Genomic DNA, 22,917 nt, shown 5'->3' on the forward strand with positions numbered 1-22,917 from the left:
GTGCATACGACCTTGGCACACCAGGCTAACCTTAACAGGGTAGAAAGAAAGTAAACTATTTATGGCCCATTGAAACTCCATATCCCAGTTATCAACATTATAACACCCATATATCGTTCTGTTGTCACTGTGTGGATTTAAGGGAGAAGCTGAGTGTACATTACCCACCCACCCCACACACACACACACTGGAATTGGAGAATGACATGAAGACATTGTTTTTGCAACATCATTCCATTACAAGAAAAGAGAGAGAGAGAGAGCTTCCTGTCTAGAGCACTTATTCCAGAAATTGCGGCTCAAAAATCGCATGTCTAAAAAGACATTACATGATAAATGAAACTTGTTCACACCTCCCTAATTCACAGTGAAATGGGATTCGCAATGCAATGCAATGCTGGCCCCTCTATATGGCAGCAAAGTAATCCTTGCTCAGCTTTGGATCAGGCTTCATGGACTTCTCACCAGGCTTCCACCCAGCTGGGCAAACTTCATCTGGATTTTCTTGCACGTACTGCAAGGCCTGCAATAAATGCAAAAGCAATCAATAAGAACGAATGGAAAACATATGCCGGAAGGCACTTCAGGTGTACAATCATGCCAATCCTTAATTTACAAAATCTTCCAGTTTTAGAATATATTTTCCCTGTATTTGTGAAATCACCTGGAGTGTCCTCTTTGTCTCGTCAACACTGCGCCCAATGGCAAGGTTGTTAATGGTGGAATGTTGGATGACTCCTTCTTTATCAATGATGAAAAGTCCTCTCAGAGCAACTCCCTGAAATTAAAACCAAGTATCAAAAAAAGAAAATGCGGAGGCAGAGGCTCCTCTTCCAAGCACTGTGCAGGTGTTAAGGGGCAGTGGTGATTAATACGAGAGAGCCCTTTTCTCAGCATTGTCTGATAATGGGAGTGGCATTAACCACAGGATAGATAGGATCGCTAAGAGAATAACACGGCACTCTGATTCCCATTCAATAGAGAACTAGATGTGAGCTAGACCCAAGTCATTATGGTTTAGCTTGATACTGAGACGTGCCAGTAACAAACAACAGACAAAAAAAATGCATGGATGTGCATTTGTACATGTCCGCGGTTATGCAATAACAAAGTGATATTAAAAAAATGAAGGTTTTTAATGAGTTCATTGTGTTTCTTTAGAGCAACATTAATAAAAACATCTCGTACCTGATCAGGAATTAGCACTCCATAAGATTTTGATATGGATTTGGTGACATCAGAAATCAAAGGATACTTCAGATCTCCAAGCCCACCAGACTTTCTATCTGTTTGGACCCAGGCAAGGTGCGAGAACTACACAGAATATCATGACACGCTCAACATCAATAATCAATTTATGATTTTTAGTCCAATACCAAAATCAGCTCTGATACAACAAACAGATAGTGGATGATTCCAGTTTTGAAAGCAAATGTTTATGTATTTTATCAGTACAGACAAAAGCTAATGAAAATTGGCAATGACCAAACTTGCAACCAACAAGGTTGCAATTGCATTATATGCAGACGATAGCTTATATAGCTAAAGTCAATGGATTTATAACGAAAACCCAAATTGAGACTCTTTACAGTAATTTTCAGTTCCTAGTTTCTTCTACAGCCAAGTTACGTTTTGTCGATTACAATAATCACTTCAACTTATCAACTAAGAATGCTGTGATTTGAACCATACGTTTTCAAAATACATGCAAAGGCCACGCAATTTTATCAATTGTGCTAGCAAGCATGGCCCACATTATTCATATAAAGGAAACCGATATGCATAATACACACAAATTCAAGTCAAAGTCAAGTCAACCCAAGCTATAATCCAGCTACTTTAGGTTGGCTACAAGATTCCCCCCCACCCCACTGAAACAAAAAAATTCAATTAGACTATCTAGAGACATATTATATTAATCCTAAACGTGTGTGTTGGGTGCGGGAGCATGTGCTCCAGCTCATCAAATAAAAGTTGAAAACTTGAAGTGAAAGCATAAGATCCACTAAGATTCCAGGCCGAAGTCACAGGATTCCTAGAATTTTCTTTCTTGATTTTGACAAAAGAAGATATATACCACACTGTCGATTGAAACACCCAACACTTCTGTGTTTATCTGCTCAAATTCCTCATGACGGTCACTAAAAGCAGTGATTTCTGCACACGAGTGAAACAGAAAAAATATGAGAAGAACAATTAGCATCCACAACTCGTCAAAGCTTCAAACGACATAAGCTAAGTTCCAAACAAACCTGTGGGACAAACAAATGTGAAGTCCAATGGATAGAAAAATAGAATCACATATTTCTTCCCAATATAATCAGACAGTTTAACCTGAAACCAAAATTAACCAATAAAACATAAGAGAGTTTGAAAGAATAATACACAGCACAGGAGCACAAATGCAAGCTCAATTCACCACACGATTTTCATAGCCAATCAAGCTAACAATTAACTGGCTTTCAAATTTTAAGATTTAACAACAATCAGAGTAGCAATTAGGTACTTAATCTATTTTTTAAGACCAAATTTCTGTGCAAAATAGAAACATTGTAATCATACAATTCCTTCAATGTAAATTAAAATTTAATTTAATTAAAAAAAAGAAAAGAATGACATGACATGAACTCCTTATATTCGATAACATTGTCAGCACAAAGTACATTAATGAACTCTTGATCGAAGACAGCCTCCGCCTCGAAATCCGGTGCTATGTTTCCGACCAATGGAAGTTCGCTCTGCACAGAAGAAAACGAAAGCAAACTTAGTTAGAGGCTGAATCGAACACAAAAGAAAAGCTCTTTCAAATAGTTAATGAAATGGGAATTTGGGTCATAAAAACCAACGAGTCTGAGAAAAAACTTACAGAGGCTTTGACAACGAAGGTGTTTCTAGAATGAGAGCCACGAGTCAAGGAAATGGAACGAGGGACGCGAGATTGGAAGGATTTGCGAGTGCCAAAAAATGAGTTGGGGAGAGTTATGTTTTTAGAGATAGGAAAGGCCATGGATTTGGTGGCGGCGGCGGCGATAGAGGAGATGAGAGTGGTGGAGGTAGCTGAGCAGGCCATATTTTGGGAAGCAGGTAGAGTGTTCCTTCTCCTGGTGTGATAAACAGTAGTGGTTGGTGGGGGTAGAGCAAGTATAAGGTTGAGAAATGGAGAGTGATAAGATAAACTAAACTAGTGTTGCAGGAGTCAATGGACCTGTTTTCGGTTCCTTTGGTTGTTAGGATTCTTTTTATGTTTTTTTTTTATGTTTTTTTTGTTAAGGTACGGGCAGGTGGGTGGGTTACCCGTTCCTACATTCCGGGCCTCCGGGGCATCCGGAAATCTAGCTAAGTGCAATCTCAAGCGAGTTCTGGTTTGTGAGGACCCTGATACTGTGATCTTATTTTTTACATATTGTTTTATTGCTGTCTCGCGTGATAAAAAAGATTAAATAAACAAGATAGATAAGACAAGACAGTAAAATTAAATAGAGATAAAATTATTTTTAGGAGTAATGTATAAGATAAAGTAATTATTTTTGTATCATGTTTGATTATGGTAGATAAAATATTAAAAAAATTTATTATACTCTGTGTTATTTTTAAATTTAAATATTTAAAAAGATGATTGGATATTATTATTTTTTTTATTTTAGTTTATATTAAGTGTTGAAATTAATAATATTATAATAACTTTAATTATAAATCAGAATGGACTTGATATGTTAACCTTAGGTCTAGACAAATCCAACTTAAAAAAAAAAAAAAAAATGAATGATTGGACCTAACTCAGTCAAAAACTTAGGTCAACTTGGAATAAAACATGAGCCAAAAACTCATTAATTTTTTTTAAAATAGTTTTTATTCAAAACAAGATTGTTTTGATTATTTAAAAAAAAACAAAATTGTTTAATCAAATTGACCCTCTTAACCCATTACCTGAATCTTATCACAGATCGACTCTTGAGTCTTTTTCTAAAATTATGTTAATAATCATTTTTATTCATATGTTGATTCAGGTCAACTTGTATTGATCCTCTTAACTCATGACTTAGGTCTTACCCTGGTTAACCCCAAGTCATATTTTAAAAATATTGACTCGAGTTAACTTAGATTTATCTTTCTTGATATGTGACTCAGCTCTTGCCCCAAGTTGACTATCGAATCAAGTTTTAAAATTATGAAATAAGCATTTTTATTTTATTTTAACACAGGTTGATTATCTTGACACGTGACCTGAGCCTTACCATGATGTAGGTTTTTAAACTATCATAATAAGTAATAATTATTTTTATCTTTAGATTGACCCGTGTCAATGATCAACCTCATTTGTAACTTGGGCATTACCTAAATTGACTCTTTAATCAGATTTAAAAACCATAATTATAACCATTTTTATTCTTAAGCTAACTTGGGTCAACCTAGCCCATGACCCGAGCCTCAACCAGTGACTTGTGTTTTGCCCTAAATTGACCCTCGCGTTAGGTTTTAAAATTATAATAAAAATTATTTTTATCATCAAGTTTTGAAAATACATAAATTTACTTCAAAATTGTTCTAGAAACACATATTTTTTTATGTATATCTTTATCTTTTCAACCAAACATATTTTTATTTTTAATGTCTACATCCCTTTTGTTCCTAGAAAATAACCAAATACTACCTCATAATTTTTAATTTGGACAAATATTACATAAATCTGCAATTTATTTCTTTATTATTAGGTTTTTAATGTATTAATAAAATCTCAATTAAATCATTATTTTAGTTTAAATTAGTATAATATTTAAATAGTCATTTAAAAATCATATCATTTCTCCTTAGCCCATTAAAAATTTATAGATGTGCTAAAATCTTTACGTTATAAAGAAAAACTATTTAAAGAAACATGAAGATTTTTGTGTTTTTTTATATATAACATGAGTTTTAATTATTAAAATGGAGAAATTAGATAATTTACTGGTTTTTTATTGAAGAAAAAATCATACGAGTCTTACATGATTACTTAATAGTTTCGTTGATTAAAAATAAAAAAAAATTTAATTAAGAATTCATTGATACATTAAGATTTAATCAAGATGAAAAATAAGTTAATGAACTAATCAAGAATTAAATATGAACACGATAGCTATAAATATAAATTCTGAAGTTGAAAAAATTATTTAAATTTTCAAAAAAATACTTTTAATATTCTTGTACTTGAAAAAATAATACACTAGAAGAAATAATTCTTCATGTGAATTATTTAAGCAATCTAAAGATTTGTTCCTCTCGACACCACTAAAATTGGTTTGGATAATAATATATTCAAGAAAAGAACATGGTCCAGGCACAGCCAGTTTATGGGCCATAAACGAGCACCATACAGCTCAAATAGGCCAGTCCATGGAGCTAGGCCAGCCTCTCTCTTATTCATGGGACAAACCTCTATCCAAGTTTTCTAATTTTGATCAGATAGCACTTGCTCCCCATCTCCAGATCATGTTATCAAAATTTTCTGAGCCTTCTCCACCACAATTTCCTCCATTGTCTTGAACCAAGGAAAAACACCAACACTAGAACCCCATCACAGGCAGCCATGTAACTTAACACCATGGAAGACACACTCCTCCATTTCCTCTCCAACATCAAACCCTCCCCACTTCCTTATCCCAAAGCTCACAGCTTCCCCTTATCCCACCATGATTATTGCCCCGCACTTTCTTGCCCAAGAACTCTCCATTTTCCCACTCTTTCCTCCAAAACGAACACCGCTTCCCTACCTCCCAAGCCTTTCAAAACTCCAGAAACCCCCTCTATATCCTCACACCATACCCCTCCACCGCCGCAATCCCAACCCCATGAACCACCCAATACTGAATTTCAAGAAAAAATCCTCTACCTCGATTCAATAGGCCTAGACATATTCTCCTTAATAAACCATGACCGTCCGTTCATCCTCTCGGCCTCCTTATCAAACATTAAATCCATCATTGACTTACTCACCTCCATGAATTTCACTCCACAAGAGTTCCGCAGAATCATCTCCATGTGCCCAGAAATCCTCACCTCCACTCCTTCCACTGTCACCCCAGTCATCACCTTCCTTCTTCGTGAAGCCCGCGTCAACGGCTCTGATTTGAAACATGTCATAAACCGACGGCCCCGATTACTGGTATCCAGCGTCAAATACTGCTTGCGCCCCACACTCTATTTCCTCCAAAGCATTGGCCTTGAAGAGGTAAAAAGACACACATATTTGCTGTCTTGTAGTGTTGAAAAAAAACTCTTACCAAGAATCCAATACTTTGAAAAAATTGGGTTCGCGTATAAAGATGCTGTTTCCATGTTTAGGAGATTTCCACAACTGTTTAATTACAGTATTAAGAATAATATTGAGCCCAAGCTGAATTATTTTGTTGTGGAAATGGGAAGGGATTTGAAGGAGTTAAAAGAATTTCCGCAGTATTTTTCATTTAGTTTAGAGAATAGAATTAAGCCTAGACATCAATGTTGTGTTGAGAAAGGTCTGTGTTTTCCTCTACATACGTTGTTAAAGACAAGCCAGGAGGAGTTTATGAGTAGAATTGATGTTTGTTGTAATTCTTCTGTTCCTTTGAGAAGTTCTCCTTTGTATTCTGTAAATTGCGACGTTGATTCTTCTACTAATACAGAATAAATTTTCTTTTTTTTGGATTTCTGTGTGGCTGGATGGTGTTGCTGCTTGTGTTTATGTCACAGTTAGTTTTGAATAAAATAATCAATTCCATAGATTTTATGTAAGAAGGTGTCTGTCTGCTGAATTCGATGAAAATATTAGAATTTCCCAGCTGAGGATTTGCATCTTTATGCTATCCTTGTTATGGAGTTGTTTCGATTAGGAGTTCTTTCTAGAATAAGATTATTATCATAATTGTAATGTAATGGAAATAGTGTTCCTTCAGTCATTACATCACGTTATGATTTAGAGTATTACACCGGATTAACCTTAATTTGCTTGTGGATGTCTATGTTGCGGAAGATTTAGCCTTTTTTAAGTTAGCTCTATGTTGCCAAACTTGAATCACTACGGAGCAATGATACCAGGAGGCTTAAGATGGAATTTCTATGAAATTTGAGTTTTATGCTATTGCTACATACAGGTATTTATCATGTTTGTGGAGTGAAAGGAGAGGACACTGGTTCAGCAGGAGCTGGTAGTAAATAATTTGGGGGGGAGGGGTCTAGTTTTCACAATTATAACTTTTCATTAGTTGTGTTGGTGATTTTCGACTCAGGAAAGCAGGTGATTGTCTGTATTGTACCCAAGAATAGGCCTTATCGGTTGCAGCATCTAGTGTTTTTCAAGGAGAAAACTCTTATGATGATTACTTAAGCTGATAATTTTCCCTTAGAGTTTGGAGTTCTCTGCTGGAATGGTGTGGAGGTAGGAATTCAACTTGTTTTAAAGACAAGTTCTTTGCAAGGCCAAGTTAGACTGAACTGGATTCAATTTGCAATTCCCTCACCGTGCATCTTAAAAGACCTGTCTTTCTCAAGACCAAGAACTAGCTGAGCAGTATGGCATCATTTACAGTTTGTTCCCATCGGTATGTTCTAATGATTTGTTATTTGTGAATCATCTCAAAGATGGATTCTTTTTGGGAGATACAACTCAGTAGCTGCTTGTTTTCCTGGAGAAAGCACACTGAAATTCAAAAATTAAGTGATGCTTATTCTTCTCTTCCATCAGAGCACCACGATTCGATGCAATGATGGCTTAAGCTTCTATGAACCCACTGATCGTCCATGAATTCTCTCTTTCCTCCAGTGAAGCATCTTTTTTTCATCTTCTTCTTTTGGGTGGAGGATCTTGAAAACGCACTTAGAAGAAAGAAAATATAATTTCTTAATCACCATATCAGTTCCTTGAAGTTAGGTCTCTTGAATTGATTTTGTATCCTTCCTTCTCTATCTCTACTCCGGCAGACCCTGGATCAACCGTGACCGCTAAACCAAAAGGGAAGAAAAAACCAGTTAAACTGCAAAGCTAGGGCGAAGGCCTATTAGCATTATAGGCAGTCTTTTGTCCAAGAGGAGGCTTAGGATCGGAACATGTGGCTGCATCCTTGACGGCAAATGATTTGGTTTCTGGAAACAGTACTCAGGTTCGGTGGATGGTATGAATATAATGTTTTTCCTTGGATGTAGATTATCACCAATCACTTTTAACGTTTTTCCTTGGATATTGCATAGTAGCTAGGATACCACATCTTTATTTATGAAATTGTTATTTTTAACATTTTTAACAACAGTGAATGGAACACTAAACAATAACAATTTAGCTGACAATTGAATACATAAAAAAATCCAACCAGTTTGAAATTAGATGTGCATGTAATAATATTACATAACAGTGAAGATAGTCAACCGGGAATGCAAATGTGGTTGTGGTGTAATACTGTGGTAGTTTTTATGATTGTGGTTAGAAAAAAGTAGTTTTATAAAAAGTATTTTTGATTGAGGTTTGTCGCACGTGTACGGCGTCGTGACGATCACCCACCACTCTCCTCAATCATCGGGTGTGATATGTCTATCTATGGTGGAAAATATGGTGAGACAAGGAATTCTTTGTCTCTTAGCGGTGAAAAATAAAGTGGGAGTCGCCTCCTAGTATTTTGGTCATTAGGAACCCTAATTGGTTTCAGAGATTGGGTATGGAGACTGGTTGCGTAAAGGGAAGGTATTAGCACCCCAAATACGCCCTATCTAAGGTAAGCTGCATTGTTTTATTGTCTAAAAAAATTCTAAGGTCTTATCATGTAGGTCTGTCTAGAGTTTAAGAAAAGTCCTCCTTAATAAAGAGGTACTTATCTTATGGGGTAAAAATCTAACCGGTCTAATGTCTATAAAGAACTACCCTTTTAATATCGGGAATACGTTTTACGTATAAATTCGTAATCCCAGACATTAAAACAAAACAAAATATTTATTTGATTTTTTTGAAATATTGGCCAAGTTCTCATGACTTTAATAAATTGGTTATTAAAGCCAAAATGCATGCTAAAATAATTTTTTTTTTGAAGTTTTCTTTGTTGTATAAAAAATAAAATGTGAGTTTTTTTAGCTTTAAGAGACTTGGTCGTATGCATGAAAACAAAAGTTTTTTTTTTTTTGGAAACTAGGTATTTTTAATACCGGATTTGTATTTTTATGCTAAAATACAGACCGATATTAGTCAAAATGACGCAGGAAAATCCGTGGGAAAATCAAAATTTATATATATAATAAACAAAACACAAAACAAAAAGGAAGAAAAATAAATAAATAAATAAATAAAATGGATTATAGGCCTAGCCACAAGGCTGGACTCAACCCAGCCGCGTGTGCTGGCCTGGTGTTCCAACCTTCAGTCAACAGGGCTGGACTCAATCCAGTCGCGTGGGCTGATGTTCCGACTCGCATAAAACAAGGCTGGACTCAGCCTAGCCGCTTGGGCTGGGCACTGCCCCTAACATTGAGTCTTGCCTTGAAAACTTATTGGAAGAACAATTAAAGCTCGTTTTTATTTGCCTTACTACTATTACTTTTTTTTTCCTTACATGACATCCAGAGTAGCATAATAGTTAATAGGTTTTAGGGAACCTATAGTATTTGCATGCCGAAAATTGTTTTGGCTCATGTAGGAGTTGCTTATTTGGTTGTTAAAGAATATCAAGTAATATGAAGAAAATATATTGGTACTAACCTTAAAGGCAAGATGGGTTTTTCCCTACTATCTATAAATGCTTGCGGCAAGTATAAGAGCAAATCTCGTGTTAAGATACTATTTAAGTGATGATTATCCCTAAATGAAAGTGTTAATGTGAGTTTTGAGTTCATTTTGTTTGAATGGGTAAGAGTTTAACAATAAAGTCTTTTAATATATTTATGGATTGATCACAGTTCCTTAAATGTTTCTGATGGGTTTATGCAATGATTCTTGGCAAGAGAATCTCAAGCCTTCATGTGCTAAAAGTGTTGTTAACAATTCAAAATAATCCATAAAGCTTGTCACGAAGACCATCTCTCGTGTATTGAATGTGTTGTTTTAGGTAGCATTAAGGCTAATAGGTCTTAAGATCCTAGTAAGGAATCTTGCAATTTTTATATAATCAACATATTCTCAGTCTATGTAAGAGTTAATGAGTTTTGTCAAATAAAACTCATTATTTAATGTAAGAATGTGATGTAGGTAGTAGTGTAAAAGATCCTCTCTATGTAGGGCGGAAGCTAATTTGACTAGTAATGATGTTATGGATATTTAAGTTGAGTTATATATACTTACGATAAGGACTATATAGATGAGGTTTTATATTAAGTGTGAGATTAACGTTGATGTTCTTTTTAGGAAATGAATCTTCTTGGTTGGGGTGATCAAAGTCAGGCATGATTACACTTGTATGTGGGCTATTTTACCATTTTGAAGCATGATGGTGACTTTTATTGTTGTTTGACATGAAGATTTAGTTATATGAAGAAGGTATTGAGTCCCTTTATTGGTGGTGGATTGTAAGATTATGTTTTGTAGGGATTGTTTATTAGGAGGTACCAGTTAAAAAGTGCAATCAAGGAATAATATAAGAGGATAAGTATAAATGAAAGCAATTTGACTTGTGTATATGTTTAGGAATGCATTTTAGAGAGAAGTGTCTCATATGCTGTTAGAGATGAGTGGTCACGAAAACCTAAAGCATAAAGAAGGATTTTATATCCATTTTAAAAATAATTGGTCACGAGACTTAGAGAAAGATCCCTAATTTTTTTTAGATAAACAATCATGGAGATTTGATGCATTAAGAAAGATCCTATAATCTTTTGAAAAAAAACTGGTAATAGAGACTTTGACCATAGAAAAAAACCCCATATCTTTTTAGAGATAAACGATCATAAAAACATAAATACAGATCCCTAATATTTTTGAAGAAATCTGCATAATATATATTGATATTTAAAAGCACTAAATCCATAAGAGAACATGTCCTTCAAGAGGTGTTGTTTTACTTATAAAATGACTCATATTTCAGCTTATAGCCTCACCATTTAGATTTGTCTTGAAGAAACACCCTTTAAAGAGAGAAAAATTACTTGAAGTTGATGAGCTATCAAGGTGAGAAGCAAGGAAATAACAAAATAAAAGATAACATATAAAAAGAAAAGGTTATGGCTTGCACATTTATATGAAGATGGAAAGATAGATTGTGAAATTATTTTCTAGAGTCGAATGACATGGATTATGTACTCAAGTTGTTTTGCTATGTATTTTAGAGATAAGTATGTCATTATGCAAGAATAAGGCCAAGTTTGATTTGAGAAAAAAAATCAAGATTTTTATTGAAATATTTGTTGATTTTTTTTAACATTGCAGTGAAAAGATTTTGATTGCAATGTTTTTTTTAACAAATATATATTTTATGTTTTTTTTTCAACAAATATTTAATAAACAATTAATATGAGATAAATGTATTTAGATCTTTTTTAAAATATCTATATTTTATGTCACTTTAAATAAATATAAAGGTCATTGTAATAAAAAAAAATGATTTATATAACAAAAATAATTTGTAAATTAAGAGTAGTCAAGATTATTAATTCTTTTTATTTTTACAGGTATTCTAAATATTATAATTAAATTCAATTGTTTAATATTTTATTTTAAATACAATAATTATAATATATTATCAATTAAATTTAAATTTATTTATAAATTAAATTAAATTTAACGTGTGATTTTGCAAAAACAAATACGCATCCACAGCTTCCGTAAACCTCCATGGTCTCCCCTAATCGATGACTAGTTAAAAAATCATCTTACATTGCAATAGCAAGGGTGAAAGACCACAGTCCATCCCTCTCAGGGTACAATTTGTGAATTCCCCAACATATTGCCACAACATAAATAAAGAATTTCAAAACACATTCCGCAACTCTCTAAACACCGAACAAACCAGAGAGTTCCGGGGTTAAGACATAATAAAACAAAATATCGGGTCCAAAATATAAAATAAAGATAATTATCTTCCCTCCATCAAAATCCGAAACAAAAAAATTCCCTCCTTCCCTCGTTTTCTGCTTTCTCTCTTAGGTCCTAACCCCCGCTCCCTCTCCCTCTCTCTCTAAACCCACATTCTCTCTCTAAAATAAATTCCTACTTTTACTAATCAAACGATTCCAGTTTTCTTCTCTCCTTCACTCCGGTTTTTGTTTTTAGGTTTCATTTATGTCCGGCGGCGCTAAAGCCTCAACCCGACCGGCTGCGACGGCGGCGCCATCAGGACCGATCTTGCCTCCTTTAGCGCGGCACCTTGCGTTTGCTACGATGAAGCCCCCGTTTCTTCCTCCTGATGATTATCACCGATTTTCTTCTCCGAGTACTAGTAGAGTCGCCGCAGATCGGGATGCTGAGGCTATTGTTGTGAGATCTCCTGTGCGTTTCAGTTTCTCTGTGCTTCTATATTTGTATAAAGATATCCATGTATATCTTTTTTTTTTAATTATTTTTCTTTTTGTTTTTATGTTGGTGTTTAATGTGTTTTTGAGGATTGTTCGTGCGAGTATTTGATGTTAATGGAAGTTAAATTGTGTTTTGAATGCGTTTTTGTTTTGTTTTGATAGTGGTGTGTTTGGTTGATAGAAATTGTGGGAAAGGAAGGGAAATTTTGGATTCTGGAAAGAAATTGGGTTATTTTGGGTGCTTCAATATTATCAGTTATGCTATGATTGTGAATGGATGTTTATTTGGAAAATTGAGTTGTCATTTCACATATTTTATTTTTGATGATGTTGGACTTGGTGTTGAATTTTGGAATTTGTTCTATTGGTATAAATATTAGTATTTGGTGGAAGCCCATTGTCCATATAAGTTCTCATACAGATGATGTTTAAGTGAGCTTCTCATGTCTAGGGAATGGAGGCTGTGTTTCATTTCCCAAACCATGTTTGGGTAAGAGGACTTCAAGTGAAAAGGAAGATAGGATGGGGTATTGAATCCTTCAAATATTCTAGGGTGGTTTGTGGATTTTGTTTTCCTTTTGTCCTGTTTCTCATGGGTAGTGTAGGGGATCGGAGGGTTTACTACAACATAACTCCTCTTGTAATAAAATTCACAACATCCCTAAGAGGGGTGAGGAGGGAGGGATGTAATTATTATCTTTTTAACTTGTTTTTCTCATGGTACTGTTATAATCCCCTCCAAATTGTAACAATAAAGAATATGATTTTACTTACTACAGCTAAACTGCTCTTACTCCTTTAACTGAACAAGAAGAAGATATGTCACTCTCTTCCCCCCCCCCCATGCATTGCGAACAAGAGGAGGGTAACAATGTCACTTTCATTTACCCTTCCTTTCACCCTCTTATCCAATAAAACGTACTATAATAGAATACTGACTTGTTTTCTAGCCCTTTTTTTTTTCCCTCTTAAGTATGGATTTTGGTTCATACATTAATCTACCTGTATGAACTTCATTTGAATCCTTAGTCTTGCTTAATAAGCCAAACATGTCCTTTTGTTGAGATCCTTCACCGAAATTCTGTGTAGCCTCTTTTTTTTTCTATCTAGTTATGATTTCCAGTTACTGCATTAGTTGCTATACAAGGAAGGCTTATATGTGCATCATAGTTTCATATGATTTTTTTTATTGGAGCAGTAGCGGTGGTGGATTTTGAAGGGATGGTATAAACACTTCCAATGAACCCTGATGATCATGCATGAAATCATTTTTCTATGATTGTAGCTTCCAACAACATATTTATCACAGGTCCTACAGTGTACTTGGCTGTAGTCTCATTTTATGCTTTCTGCTAATTGAAATTGAATTGCCTTTGTTTTATTTTGACAATTTTTAAGTAATTACTTGTAACCTTATGTTCTTTATGGTTTTATCCACTCCTGCCTGTCATTTAATACAATGTTGTGGTTTTTGGTATCCCTCAGCGATTAAAACGGAAGAGTGGATTGGCTGATAACGGAGTCAGCTCCAGCAATCATGTTAGCAGTCCTGGATGCAGTAATATATCTAATATTCCCTTCAGGACACCTGCATCAGCAAAAGGAGGTAGGACATACAACAATTCCAAGACCTCAATGGGCAATGGAGCTGGGCCTCAAACCCCAGTGTCGAAGGCTGGTGAGGAATTGTATTTATCGCCTTTGCAAGTTCTTTTGCATGTGTTAAGATAGCTTAGACTTTGCTTGTTAGTATAGAGATCATGTCTCTTCATTCTTTGAGTAGGGTTTGCATAAAGTCTTTATTGTCCAAGCATAACTAACTTAAAGAGGAGCCTGATTAATATTATAAGTGAACTTGCAGATTGCTCTTCTCCTCTTACTCCAGCTGGCAGCTGTCGTTATGATAGTTCCCTTGGTAATTTTTCAAATATTAACATTCAAGATGATTTCATCATATCTGTTTTCTTTGTCTTGTAGAGCCGTGGAAGCTATCATATTTATTTCTACCATATTTTTCAGGTCTTTTGACAAAAAGGTTTGTTGATCTATTTAAAAATGCCGATGATGGAATTCTTGACCTAAACAATGCAGCCGAAACCTTGGAGGTAATCATGCTTCTGATTGAATGTTTGTAGTGATAATAATGTATCATACTTGTTAAAAGCTTTTTACTGGAACAGGTACAGAAGAGGCGGATATATGATATAACAAATGTCTTGGAAGGAATTGGTCTCATAGAAAAGACACTCAAGAATAGAATACGCTGGAAGTAAGTTGATGATAATAAACTTTCTTGAAAATTCTACTATTTTGTTTCCATGTTTGACTCCTGGAAGCATCCAAAGCACATGGGAACTCGTGTAAGGATTAATTTGATTGAATGGTTGACCAGGGGCATTGATGCTTCAAGGCCAAGGCAGGTAGAAGGTGATGCAACTTTATTACAGGTAAACGGAAGTGGATATTTTTTTCCTGTTCTACAAGCCTAACTAATTTTCTTTTCTGCAAATTATCATGGGTGTGATTTTTCTTTATCTTTTTTATCTTGATGTGTGACTGCTCACAGACAATTTGTACACATTACCCCTTAATCCATTTTTGATGATGCTCTAGTCAAATGATGAGGAACTGAAAAGGGGAGGGTGAAAACAATTACTTATTGGCTTCAGGTTTATCTTGTGCTTCTTTTCCTGCAGGAAGAAATTGAAAAGCTTAATATGGAAGAGCACAAACTAGATGATCAAATAAGGTTACATGGCTGATTTCCTTGTTATAGCAAATAATGTTGAAATGTTGAATCTCTTGGATAATGCTAATGCTGTCAAACTGTTGCAGAGAAATGCAGGAACGATTGAGAGATATGAGTGAAGACGAGAACAATCAGAAGTAAAACCCTCTCCGCAAACCCTACATACTTTCAATTAATTTGAGCAGGTGTTGTATTTGCTAATTATGGTACTCTTATTCATCTTCTTACAATTACAGGTGGCTTTTTGTGACTGAAGAAGATATCAAGAGTCTACCTTGTTTCCTGGTACTTTTATTCTCTCCAAACTTTATACCTGCCATAATATTTTTCCAGTCTTGATGCTGATCTGTCCTATGTTTTTGCCAACTTTCTTCTGTATCTCATGCCAGAATGAAACCCTCATAGCAATTAAAGCTCCCCATGGAACTACTCTAGAAGTTCTTGATCCTGATGAGGTAAGTTGATAGAATAAAATTTAAAAAAGAATGGGGACTGGAGAAAAGTTGTTTTATTTGTATTCTATGCTTCATCTGCTTGATGCCATTGCTTCTGTATGTGACAGGCTGTTGACTGTCCACAGAGGAGATACAGGATAATCCTGAGAAGCTCTATGGGTCCTATTGATGTCTACCTTGTGAGGTGCGTGACCACTTTCAAGATGGGGCATTGTTGTCTTTTGAGAATCAGTTTACTGATTATTTTTGTTTCGCTTCTCTTATTTAAGTTTTTTCTGTTCTTTGTTCTAGTCAATTTGAGGAGATGAATAGTGTTGATGCGTCCGCTTTTCCTCACGCTTCTAGTTCAGCATCCCATGGAAACCCAGTGACAGAGATGACCACTGGTGTAAGAACTGATCCTCTGGCACAACAGGCTCCAACTACGTTCTCTGATCCTAATTCTACTCAGGATTTAGGGGGAATGATGAAGATCGTTCCTTCTGATATAAATGTAAGTGTAGTGTACAGCGTTTTTGTCTTATTAGCAATTAACTACTCACTAAAGAGGCTTATATTATTTCCATGGATAATAGTTTTGACTTCAGCAAAGGTACTTACTAGATCTGATAATGGTGGGCATGCACATCTAAATCTCTGACCGATGATTTTGAGCTTTGCTTTCAAGCCCATTTGTTGATTGCCTGGTTCAGTATCAGTTTTGTGAACACAAAGCTGAGATGATGCACAGTAAATTTGATTAAAATGCTGTTTTTTTTTTTTTTTTTTAAATAATTCTTTTAAGCAGCAATTAATCCGCAAATTGTGAGGATTTACTTAAAACCTTTTAATTCATGTAAATGTCATCTGTGAAACCTTTCTGCTGGTAGGTTCCAAATTGTTTCTTATAGCATATATAAAACAAATAAGACATACAGAATTCTGTTGGGTCATACCAAAGATTTTGCAGCTGCTCTATCTGAACGAATCAAAATTGATAGTTTTTTGGACAGTCATATTCCTATTCAAATGTCTAAGATGTCTCTAACTCTGTTAACTCTATTATTCTTGGTACTCTTGCAGAACGATTCAGATTACTGGCTTCTTTCAGATGCAGACATAAGCATTACAGATATGTGGAAGACAGACTGTATCCTTGCTTGAAATTATTTCCTTTTGATATTCTACCCCCTCTCCCACCCCCACTTGTTCCTCTGAGTATGTAAGGTTCAATCATCAATCCTTGACACATTTAGCAGCAAATATCGAATGGACCGACTTTGGAGTGGCCGATGTCCCAACTCCTAGGACACAAACTCTATAGCATGGGATTACTGAAGTGCCAACTGGTGTGCAAGCTCTATTCAGAGGTAAATATTGACTTATCCAACGTGCCAAGTGAAATCCTTTTTCTACACCTATCTGCATCCTTCTATGCTCGTCAATTACTCAAAATGCCAATGAGTTGGCTGAAGAAAAACAAACCAGGAAAGTGTTAGAAGCTGGCAAATGACAATCCATGGTTAATGCTATATGGTAGAAATTGATCTTTATGGTCATTTGCAAGCAAATCAAAGGAAAAAAAGAGGAAATTTTGTTTGAAATGGTGGACATTCTGGATGGAACTGAGTCTTGGTGTATCTTATGATGCGAGGGCATACACAACATAGTTAATTTACGTTTATTATCTCATCATACATGTACATGTTGCTATCATTGGTGCTGTAGTTTGTTTAGCGATGGAAGGCAACAGATCTTAGTGGCATGCTATAAAAATGTTGTGCGGGAACCAGTATAACTTTGAGGCAGCATTGGTTCCCAGCCTAGAATCAGTTACATTATTTTAATTTTCTGGTCTCAAGCTGTAAACGTTAGTTTCCATATTTCCTCGGAAGGAAGCATGCTGCTTTTGCAGCTGAAGTTTCTTCCTGGAACATCATACTTGAAAAATTTTCAAGTGATAGTTGATTGAACTTTAATCACCCAGTCATGTTTAACATTTTTAGTTCTTTCACTGACCCCTCCGCCTACACCTTAATCCCAATTACTCCCAGCACCTATTCTTTCAGGAAGAGAAAATCACAGAATGGCAACAGAGGAAATACTGCTATTTATTAAGATTATAAATAGTATATACCCTCCTTGAAGATCTGCACCAATGTAATTTGTGCTTTACTCTGAGGAATACATTATGCAATCATTTTAAGTTTGCTCAGTGCTCATGGTAAACTGCTGGTCATCTACTCGGTCACTTTCCTGTTCAAAACGCCTAGGGGCAATGGGAGTCCTCTGACTGTTTGTACAGTAGTGTTGATTTTACATGAATTTTTCTTTGGATGCTTATTTTGGCTAATGAAACTCACACTAAATCTTTCTTACTGGGCATGTCAATTAAAATGAAGTTTGGTTATTTTTTATTTGGAAATGTATTAAATATTTTTTAAATTTATTAATATAAATACAAAAGTTTAAATTTTGATGAAAAGCAATTGAACTCTAAACATTTTGAGGTGAAGAATACAAATAAAATCTCAAGAATTGAATGTGTGGTAGCATCTTGCTCTATTTATGTTATTACTATTTTGAATTTTACTTGCGTAAGTAATTATAAAAAAATCTGAATTGTTTTGTTGAGGAATTCTACTTTGAATAAAATCGTTTTCACCGAATAAAATTATATCCTTTGATTAACAATACATCTTATCAGCTGGTAGATGCTAGATTTAATTTTATTAATATTTTTTTATCAATCAAAGCTCGTTCCCTATTGTAATGAACCATTATTGTTCGTTACAACTGACACGTTTATTTTAAGTATAAAGAAGGGAACAACAAATCACTAAGGTACACCAGATCATATGTTGATCTAGACGACCAAAAGTAACCATTTGGAGTCCAGGTCAGCACCACGTAACCTTAACATGCTCCACGCCAGATACCAGGTCAATGCTACTTTTCTCCGGTGTGTTTTCTGACTTCCTTCATATCCAGGCAGGAGCTTCTTTGGCTTTTACGCTTTGCTAGAGGCGGACAATGAACTTATACGTAATTAAGTAGCGAAAGCAAGCGTTGGAGTCTTCTTCTCGTTAACCTTTTGGAAATAAATGGCTGTTGAGCATCGGCGCCTTATATATTACGTTATTACACGAAAGCTAAAACTGATGGTTGTATTTATGAGCTTCAAGACAGTTACTATTCATGACAATAGTTTATATTACCTCTTGTCAATTTATTCTTTGGGCTTTATTTCGGGGATAGAGTGGTTTATTCTCTTATGACTTTTTCTTTTCTTTTCCTTTTTTTTTTTCTTTCTAGAATTGCATGATCATGCAAATAATTATATCGGTCATTTAATTTATCTTTCCTTTTGATTTAATCCTTCTTTTATTTTCAATTTTTTTATATTTACATTGATTATTTTTAATTGAATTTTATTTTTGATTTTATTTCTAATTATTTTATTTTTATTTTTTTTTTAAATTTAGCAGTGATTCTTTAAATTGCTATTTGTTTTGTTTTGAATTATTTTCTTAATTGTTTTGTGTTTTTTTACAATTCCACCTTTAGAAATTTATTTTCATTTGATTTTTGTTTCAAATTTGATCATGTTTTTTTGAACTGCTATTATTTACTCATTTTCTTAATGGATTGGTTTTTTTACAATTTCATCTCTGAATATTTAATTTCATTTAATTTTTATGTCAAATTTAGTCCTGATTCTTTTATTTGTTATATTTTTTTTGCATTATTGTTTTTCATTTATTTATTTTTCTCTCAATTTCATCTTTGAATGTTTATTTGGTTAAGAATATGGCTTCTTTGTTTTTTTGAGTTTGCCTTTGATGTGGTCATACATGTCTCATGACCCGGGTCATAGATATAGAAGATTAGTCTGAGTTGACTTTTGTTTTTTTTTTAAAAGCATTTTTTTGAATATTTTTTTAACTGGTATTTTGTAAGCTTTCATGTTTATAGCATCATCCTAGTCTCATGTTCTAGGTCATGTGTTAGATTTTTTTATCCCGGGTTGGTTGTCGGATTTGCTCGAGGTTTTTTTTGTTATTTTTTTGGCGTTGACACAAGTTTTTCAAATTTATATTTTAAAAATGGCTTTATAATAAACTTCTTAATATGACATGGATTCAGGTTTTTATAGGTTGCAAGCTTTTTAAGATTTGATCATGTTAGGATATTTATCTGGGTTTACTTGATTTTTACATATATTTTCAATTTCACCCCCTATGTATTTTTTTATCTTTAGAATTTGATTCTTATTCTTTTAAATTTTTTTGTTGCTTTTGCAAGTTTTTTTATTAATATTTTTCTAGTGATTTTATCCTTTGAAAATAAATTGGTTGAGGATTATACTTTTAATTGAATATGGATAAAAAAAATTTATTTGCTTTCAATAAGTTTTTTCTATTTCATCCGCTACCATTTTTTAATCTATGAATAATCTATCACGTTACAAATGATTTTCAATTTCACTCTCTTTGATTTTTTTTTTTATCTTTTAGGTTTAGTCACGATTCTTTTTATTATAATATTTTTGGGATATCTTTAATTTTTTTCAAATTTCATTTTTATTGGGTTTTTTCTAGTTAGATTTTAGGCCCATTCTTTTTTTTTTTGCTACTCCTTTTATTTTGCAAGGGTTTTTTTTTTTTTTTAAAAAAAATTAGATTAGGTTTAGGAGGCTTGCCTAAAATTGATTAGTTTTTATTTTTTAAAGCTAATGTTATTTTTTTTGATGTTTGACTCTTGTTTTTCTAGTTTTTCTTTAATTAGGTTAGATTGAGTTGTTTTATAATTTGGATTGGTTCGGGTGTTTTTTTTTAATCTCTTTTTCATTGTATTTTTTGTCAATTTATTTATTATTGCTGTGTTTTTTTTTTATATATTATTTAAATTGACACTTTAACAAATGACTTGATATTTAAATTCGTTTTTACTTATTATTTTTTTATATAAAAGAAATACTCTTCCACCTGACGAATCCCGTGCCACGTATCTAAGTAATAAACTAAAAGCACAAGAAAACTCTAACCGGCTCTGCACGGTGGCTCGGGGCACTTCAATTTGACAAGCAAGGAGAGCAAGACCGTGTGAAAGGAAAGAAAAAAAATGCACTAAACGTGGAAAAATAAGGAGCAACACGACACCATACAAGGCTCCAAACCGCTCAAGATTGACCACTCAAATTTGGAAGAAAGCGATGCTTCCTCCACCAACACTAATATCTAAAAACAGGCTGCCGGAGATTTTTTGGTTTCTCTAATTCGTAGAAATAGAAGAGCACCACCATTGAAGATGGAGGGGAGCTTTGCTGGTTTACCACATCTTCCTACCCCTTCTGTTGTCCCCTCTCTTCTGTTTTTCAGATCGATGAGTATATATGACATCTGGTAAGATAAAATACTTCAAAAAAATAATAACCCTACCATTATATTTTTTATTTGGTATTAATTAAGATCTGTCCTTTTCAAATTTGGATAAGCATGGTGGAGTCGTTTTTTTTTTTTTTTTTTAAAAATAACTATCTTACAGCTTAATTAATCATTTGATTTGAGTAAGAGTGGCATTAATTATCTTTCGACATGTTCGAGGTAATCATTTGATTATCCCCTCGGACAAGGAAACATGACCATTTTAATACCAGGGAATGAAGATTCAGCGTGCGCAAAGATAAAATATATTGAGTTTTTAAACTTTGTGATATCTAATGTACTCATTACTAGTTTGATTTTTGAAAAAATTACTCTAAGAATTCTATAGTTTTATCTTTTTTTCACTTTACAATTAAGTTCTTGAATATTACATTTTATAATTTAAATTTTAAAAACAAATAACACATTATATCTTTAGATGTTAGTGCCACAAAAAAAAATCAAGAAACAATGTATATTTATTTATAAAATTGTCATTATATTTGAAATAATAATTAAAAAAAGCCTTTAGAGCATAAAAATAATAAAAAGTCAATAAAGAGTTGTTGGGTTTTTCTTTTAAAAAGAGTGAATGCTTTGTTTTTATTAAAAAGAATAGTTAGTCATGGTTTAAATAATTATAAAAATACCATAAGTAGTTTTAGTATTTAGGAACCATTCTCAGCCATTTCAAGCCATTCTTTACCAAACAAAGAATCTAGCAACCTCTCTATCATCATCTCCAACATACCTCCTCCCTTTTCACAATAATTTCATCAAATAATCTTGCCAAAATTGCACAAGCAACCTAAATAATTTTCACCATCACATATTTTCTTTCCCATTTTTACCATAATTTCATCAAATATACATCAAAACCTTGATTACATAGCTTAATATATTTGGGTATGGCTCCTTCCTACAAACTTTTTTGTCTTTGTTATTTTTCTCCATAACTACATCTGGTATAGCTTAATATCAGATTTACCATTCAAAATCATCTAAAGTGCATCATTAGAGATATTTGGGTCAATATTAATTATCGGTAGCAACTTATTTACTTATCCATGTTGAATTTGAGACTTTTATAGCTGTAAGTCGAATGTAAACATGTTTTTTTCTTAAAAAGTTAACCATGAATGTCCAACTACCTAAAACAAGGGAACTATATACCTGCCAATCATAACCATCACTTGTATACATGACATCAACCTTATATATTTTTTTTATTAATATATTTTTAAAAATGATATCCATGTTTAACTTTTTTTTATTAATACATATGTGTGTATTGAGAATTTCATTAACAATTCTCGTATTTGAATATAAGATTATAATTTTTAATGAAAAAAAAAATTAAAATTAATTTGCAATTATCTAGTATTGATTATTTTTAATAAAAATTGCCTTCTCAATTTCTATTTTAACAACAATTACCACCAAAACATAAATAAAACAAATCTTCATAGAATAAATGTCATTGCATCTAGTGCATATTCTTCATTATAGCTTCGATCGACTAGGTTTTTCTATATAAGAAAAGAAGATAACTAGTATAGAACACAAGGAAATACTAGACTATAGGATATAGTTCATTGTATTGGATATACAATCATCAAATACCATGGTATAATATTTTTTGTCATTTAATATTTTAATTTTTGTGATGCCTTTGGATATTCTCCAAATTTCATATATGGTTAAGATAGCTATCTACATGAATAAATGATACAAGAAGAGTCGTGCTTAATCATGGTTATGAGTTAAATTATCTCAATTTATGCTCCCCTCCCCAAACTAATTCTTTATGCAATGGGATTCTCAATATATAAAATTAAATCCAATTGGGTTATAAACTAAAACTCGTAAA

At 33.5% G+C, this 22,917-nt stretch overlaps 3 protein-coding genes across 13 annotated transcripts; 2 read left to right on the plus strand and 1 right to left on the minus strand.

Annotated features, from left to right (window-relative positions):
• Nucleotides 1-202: 202 nt before the first annotated feature.
• Nucleotides 203-3,225, minus strand: LOC118038433 (2-Cys peroxiredoxin BAS1, chloroplastic). Its single transcript, XM_035044781.2, has 7 exons — nucleotides 2,867-3,225; nucleotides 2,664-2,738; nucleotides 2,253-2,334; nucleotides 2,078-2,157; nucleotides 1,189-1,314; nucleotides 665-778; nucleotides 203-523 (listed from the first exon to the last, which is right to left on the minus strand). The coding sequence occupies exons 1-7, from the start codon at nucleotides 3,068-3,070 to the stop codon at nucleotides 407-409; spliced, it is 798 nt and encodes a 265-aa protein (XP_034900672.1). The 5' UTR covers nucleotides 3,071-3,225; the 3' UTR covers nucleotides 203-406.
• Nucleotides 3,226-5,419: 2,194 nt separating this feature from the next.
• On the plus strand, nucleotides 5,420-6,663 carry LOC118038440 (protein SEEDLING LETHAL 1, chloroplastic-like). The gene has a single exon (XM_035044790.2). It carries the CDS (start codon nucleotides 5,582-5,584, stop codon nucleotides 6,644-6,646), a length of 1,065 nt encoding a protein of 354 aa, XP_034900681.1. The 5' UTR covers nucleotides 5,420-5,581; the 3' UTR covers nucleotides 6,647-6,663.
• A 5,304-nt stretch (nucleotides 6,664-11,967) lies between these two features.
• LOC118038442 (transcription factor E2FA) lies at nucleotides 11,968-18,860 on the plus strand. Of its 11 annotated transcripts, XR_012168142.1 has the most exons (16): nucleotides 11,975-12,412; nucleotides 13,924-14,116; nucleotides 14,300-14,353; nucleotides 14,458-14,543; nucleotides 14,619-14,707; nucleotides 14,831-14,885; nucleotides 15,108-15,187; nucleotides 15,274-15,324; nucleotides 15,424-15,472; nucleotides 15,577-15,642; nucleotides 15,750-15,826; nucleotides 15,934-16,135; nucleotides 16,705-16,771; nucleotides 16,878-16,991; nucleotides 18,437-18,520; nucleotides 18,613-18,858. XR_012168142.1 is itself a non-coding variant. In XM_073405146.1 (15 exons), the coding sequence occupies exons 1-14, from the start codon at nucleotides 12,206-12,208 to the stop codon at nucleotides 16,943-16,945; spliced, it is 1,344 nt and encodes a 447-aa protein (XP_073261247.1). In that variant the 5' UTR covers nucleotides 11,975-12,205; the 3' UTR covers nucleotides 16,946-16,991; nucleotides 18,437-18,860. The 11 variants fall into 11 exon arrangements, 10 of the variants coding, with proteins under 10 accessions (XP_073261252.1, XP_073261247.1, XP_073261246.1 ...); XM_073405146.1 differs by having other exon boundaries at nucleotides 18,437-18,860; XM_073405145.1 differs by lacking the exons at nucleotides 18,437-18,520; nucleotides 18,613-18,858 and adding an exon at nucleotides 17,676-18,409.
• The last annotated feature ends 4,057 nt before the right edge of the window (nucleotides 18,861-22,917 follow it).

The sequence above is a fragment of the Populus alba genome, chromosome 16, assembly GCF_005239225.2.
Source record: "Populus alba chromosome 16, ASM523922v2, whole genome shotgun sequence".
NCBI classification, from domain to species: Eukaryota; Viridiplantae; Streptophyta; class Magnoliopsida; order Malpighiales; family Salicaceae; genus Populus; species Populus alba.

Excerpts from the sequence above, each read along its gene's own strand:
- LOC118038433 (XM_035044781.2), bottom strand. The coding sequence starts at position 3,070 with ATGGCCTGCTCAGCTACCTCCACCACTCTCATCTCCTCTATCGCCGCC. Across the intron at positions 2,335-2,663 it reads TCGATCAAGAGTTCATTAAT|GTTAAACTGTCTGATTATAT; the intron begins GTACTTTGTGCT and ends TTTTGGTTTCAG. Across the intron at positions 524-664 it reads AGACAAAGAGGACACTCCAG|GCCTTGCAGTACGTGCAAGA; the intron begins GTGATTTCACAA and ends CATTTATTGCAG.
- LOC118038440 (XM_035044790.2), top strand. The coding sequence starts at position 5,582 with ATGGAAGACACACTCCTCCATTTCCTCTCCAACATCAAACCCTCCCCA.
- LOC118038442 (XM_073405146.1), top strand. The coding sequence starts at position 12,206 with ATGTCCGGCGGCGCTAAAGCCTCAACCCGACCGGCTGCGACGGCGGCG. Across the intron at positions 14,708-14,830 it reads AAGAATAGAATACGCTGGAA|GGGCATTGATGCTTCAAGGC; the intron begins GTAAGTTGATGA and ends ATGGTTGACCAG. Across the intron at positions 15,827-15,933 it reads ATTGATGTCTACCTTGTGAG|TCAATTTGAGGAGATGAATA; the intron begins GTGCGTGACCAC and ends TCTTTGTTCTAG.